The sequence below is a fragment of the Chaetura pelagica genome, unplaced genomic scaffold (assembly GCF_000747805.2).
Source record: "Chaetura pelagica isolate M959 unplaced genomic scaffold, ChaPel_1.0 scaffold11, whole genome shotgun sequence".
Classification (NCBI taxonomy): Eukaryota; Metazoa; Chordata; class Aves; order Apodiformes; family Apodidae; genus Chaetura; species Chaetura pelagica.
Window position 1 is genome coordinate 4,811,465 of NW_009952694.1, and position 3,985 is coordinate 4,815,449.

Below are 3,985 nucleotides of genomic sequence, written 5' to 3' on the forward strand. Positions count from 1 at the left end.
AGCAGGAAACATGCTATGCCCCATCTTGCTTTTGTGCCTGGCCGTGTGGGCCCTGCAGATTAACCCTGTCCTGTTGAGTTTGTGGTCCAGGATGAGTTCCTGGTAGATCCTTTGGTGGGGTCCTTAGAGCCACCCTCAGCCCATCGCAGCTGTGGCATTTGAGGGATTTTTCAGCAGACTGGGGGGATGCAGGTTTGCAGTTACCTGCAGTGCAGGAGCTGGCACTGAAAGTTGTTATGGAGTGAGGGAATAGTGTTTTCTTGGACTCCAGGCTGACCAACACATGGTGTGTTTTGCAGCAACATCCGGGAGATGAGAGCTGTACACAAGGATCCCTTCCTGAAGAAGCACAACCTGAAGCTAGGTTTCATGTCAGCTTTTGTGAAAGCTGCAGCTTTTGCTCTGCAGGACCAGCCTGTTGTGAATGCAGGTGAGTGGTGACCCTTGCTGGTGAGCTCCATATCTGACCAGTGAACATGGCAGAGTGGTGCAAAGCAGGTGGCCAAGTCCATTGCAGGGCTAATAGCTTGAGCAAGTAAGTTAAATATGCACAAAAAGGGCACACAGCCCTGTGTGCTGCAGCTGCCTTTGCTAATGCCACGTATGTAGGCAGAGAAGAGTTTGCAAAGAGGGACTCTTATTAGGAAGCTGTTGCCTTGAGTGGGGCATGAGCCATGCATACCAGCCCACAGAGGGAAGAACCTGCTGGTTGAGGTAGGTGTGGTGCAGTTCCTGGGTGGGGTGTCAGAGGTGCTTGCTGAAACCCAGAAGATGGGAATAACCATGGAGATGTCTGAGGAGGACTGATCTGGACTGCATTTCCTTTCTGTCTATCATGATGCTTCTCCCACAAGTGCAATGAGGGCTCATTTAAGCTACAGATGAGCAAGTTCTTACAATTTTTTGGCTACTTCTGGCTCCTTGAACCCTTGATCTTGAGTACTGCATGTGTAAAAAAGCTTTTTTCTCCTAGTGATTGATGACACGACCAAAGAGATTGTGTACAGGGACTATGTGGACATCAGTGTCGCTGTAGCAACTCCCCGGGTAGGTACCTTGGATGCTCTGGCCGTGGTTCCTCCAGCCTTGGGTCTGTGAGGATCATACACTGTGAGCCAACTCAGCTTTGAGTTCCTCTGTAGCAGAAACTTGCTGATGAGACTGATGTTCTAAATGAGACATCAGATACATTGCAGACTCCTGAGATGGGTTTTGGGAGAAAATGGAGGACCAATAATATTCTGTCACCATACAAGGAGATTTAATAACAAGGTCAATATAAGTCTCAGTGTGGTTAATGAGTAGGGCCAAGTTAAGGAAACACTTTTTATTCATGGACTGTCAAGGGTATGACCTGGACAGCAAAAGCTGTACCTGTCCTTTGGCTAACCCTGCTGTGCTCTCCCACTGTTTCTGTAAATCACAATGCTGCTTCAAAGAGATGTTCCTGTCCAGGGAGAGTATGGGCTGGAGACACAGCTGTTGAATTAGTTGACTGTTGTGAGGCAGAGGTTTGGCCAGGACTGACAATCTGTCAGTGCTCCCAAAGTCTAGGGAAGGTCTGGCACAAAGGTATTCTGCTCTTCTCACGTAGAAAAAGGTGGCAGCTGAACTCTGCCCAGTGCCTCACCTGCTTTTATGGATGTGGAGCTGGATCCAAATAAGCTTGGTCAATTTTATGAGGTGGGCTAACAAAGGCGAAGAGGTTGTCCCATTTACGGTGTCAGCCCTTGGTGTGTGTTGTGCCAGGTTTCCTGGCAGGCTGCCAGGCTGGGAGGCAGCTCCTCAGCTGCCTGCTGTGGGCTTAGGAGGAGGCAGGAGCTGTGCTGGGCTGGGGCCAGGCTCCTGCCCGATAACACTTATCTGGGTGTCACGGCAGTGAATTTGCTGATCATACACTTTCCTTCTCCCTAGGGTCTTGTGGTCCCTGTCGTTAGGAATGTAGAAAACATGAACTTTGCTGACATAGAGCGTGCTATCTACGAGCTGGGGGAGAAGGTAAGGAAAGCTGGAGATTTTTCTGAACAGAGTTGAGAGGAATGTGAAGAATTGGGGGTGATGGATAGGCATCACCTTGGTTTAATCCCTCTGTCGTCAGCTCTGACCTCTAACACACTGAGTTGGGCTATGGGAAATGATCCAGTTACAGCTGTAGCTGTGCTCATGCCTTGCAGCACAGGCCTATCTACTCGTTGCCCTTCCAGAAGACTGCAGGCTATGCTTTAGTGACATGATGTGTCTTAGCCTTTGTCTTTAGAGACCAAGGCTGCACTGCCCTGTGGTAGGAGTCCCTGTGTCTGTCTCTCACAAAAGCTGGGGTTAGAAGCCAAGGTGAGAGAATCCTTCCCCAAAGTGAATGTTCAGATCTATAGACAGGATGCATTATCAAGTTAATTTGTGCTGGTTTTCAGCTGAACAGATCAATAAGTGAAGCTCTTGCCATTAGCATTTATTTCTGGAGAGAGTGACCATCCAAACTCTTGTCCTTTGCCTTTTGTGATTTATGTGCCTTTCTAAGACTTTTCTTTTTCTTGCAGGCACGGAAAAATGAACTGGCCATTGAAGACATGGATGGTGGCACTTTCACAATCAGCAACGGAGGGGTTTTTGGGTCACTCTTTGGGACACCTATCATTAACCCACCCCAGTCTGCCATCTTGGGCATGCATGCCATCGTCGACAGGCCTGTGGCTGTGGGAGGCAAGGTTGGTGGAGCTGTGCAGAAGGTTTCAGAGGGGAGGGCTCAGTGGGATGAAGACCATAGACCATATGCTTTTTCCAGAGGGCCGCTGTCATCTTTTGAAAGGCTTTACTGTGAAGGAGGAGCAGAGACTAATGGGTGTAGGGCAGCTTTACTGACACTTGCTTGAGGTGTGCCAGGTGCCTTGTCCTATCTGTGAGTGGGAGAACTGGATAATCTGCTTAGGTGTGGGGAGGAGGGGGAGGCTGTAGCCTTTGTGATAGAAAACAGTTCCAGAAAGGGACCTAGTTTTGTGCAGTGTGGATCCAGCCTGGGTGAGTGAGTGTGAGCGGGTAATCTTGTCAGGCAGGACACATCCAGGGGCGCCTGAGCCCTGAAATAGGGATTGGAAAAAGCCAAGTTTTCCCTGGGTTCACAGGAGGGCATCCTGCAGGCAGTAGGGCCGAGCTCACCAGTGCCTGTCTTACTCCTCCCCGGCAGGTCGAGGTGCGGCCCATGATGTTTGTGGCGCTGACGTACGATCACCGGCTGATTGATGGCAGAGAGGCCGTCACCTTCCTGCGCAAGATCAAGGCAGCGGTGGAGGATCCCCGCGTGCTGCTGCTCGACCTGTAGAGCAGCCACACCCCCACGCATCCCACCCAGGGCAGGGCCGCAGCACCAGCAGGGACAATGCAGGGCATTCAGTAACTGGCAGGGGTCATTCCAGTCTCCCTCCCTCCGCTGAGATGGGAGCTGTCCCACCGGGAATCATGGGGATAGCTCCTACCTCCCTTCCTGTTCTGTTTCTCGAAGGTTCAGTTTCTCACTGGGATTGCTATGCAGTGGAACAACCACTGAACGGCACTGCCTTTCCAAAGCCATCTCTATGGCATCCTCTCCCTCACAGCACCAAACTCTCACCTCTAGCTTGTCCTGTACCACTGGAATCTGCTCGCTGCTGCTGTGCTAGGGTACCCTTCCCTGCTGCTCCAAGCAGGGTTCAGCTTTATTTCCTAGCACTGATGTTCCTGGGAGGGAGAGGAGAGGAAAGGCTGCTGTTCTCTCCCTGTTTTGCTTGAAAATATTTCACACTTGTCTGCCTTGCAAGGACAGTCTGGGGACTCCCAGGCTGCTTGCAGCAGAGGTTTTGATCAGAGCAGGGCTTGAGGTAGGTGTCATACCTCTGGTAGTGCCCTAGTTACACTCCCTCCACAGACCGGAACGCAGCGGCGGCAGCTCCTTTGCTTTCCCTTGGAGATCATTTATCTCTCCAGCCTGGTCACTGTGGCATGAATGCTCGTG

At 51.1% G+C, this 3,985-nt stretch overlaps 1 protein-coding gene across 1 annotated transcript in view; it reads left to right on the forward strand.

Moving 5' to 3' along the window:
- The window catches only part of DLST (dihydrolipoamide S-succinyltransferase (E2 component of 2-oxo-glutarate complex)), a gene marked incomplete at its 5' end in the record, with an annotated part of 12,265 nt that extends 8,280 nt beyond the window's left edge, over positions 1-3,985 (forward strand). The window contains 5 exons of the mRNA XM_009993882.1: positions 300-430; positions 974-1,047; positions 1,915-1,998; positions 2,538-2,705; positions 3,182-3,985. Coding sequence (XP_009992184.1) covers positions 300-430; positions 974-1,047; positions 1,915-1,998; positions 2,538-2,705; positions 3,182-3,316 — 592 coding nt within the window. The remainder of the gene's footprint in view (positions 1-299; positions 431-973; positions 1,048-1,914; positions 1,999-2,537; positions 2,706-3,181) is intronic.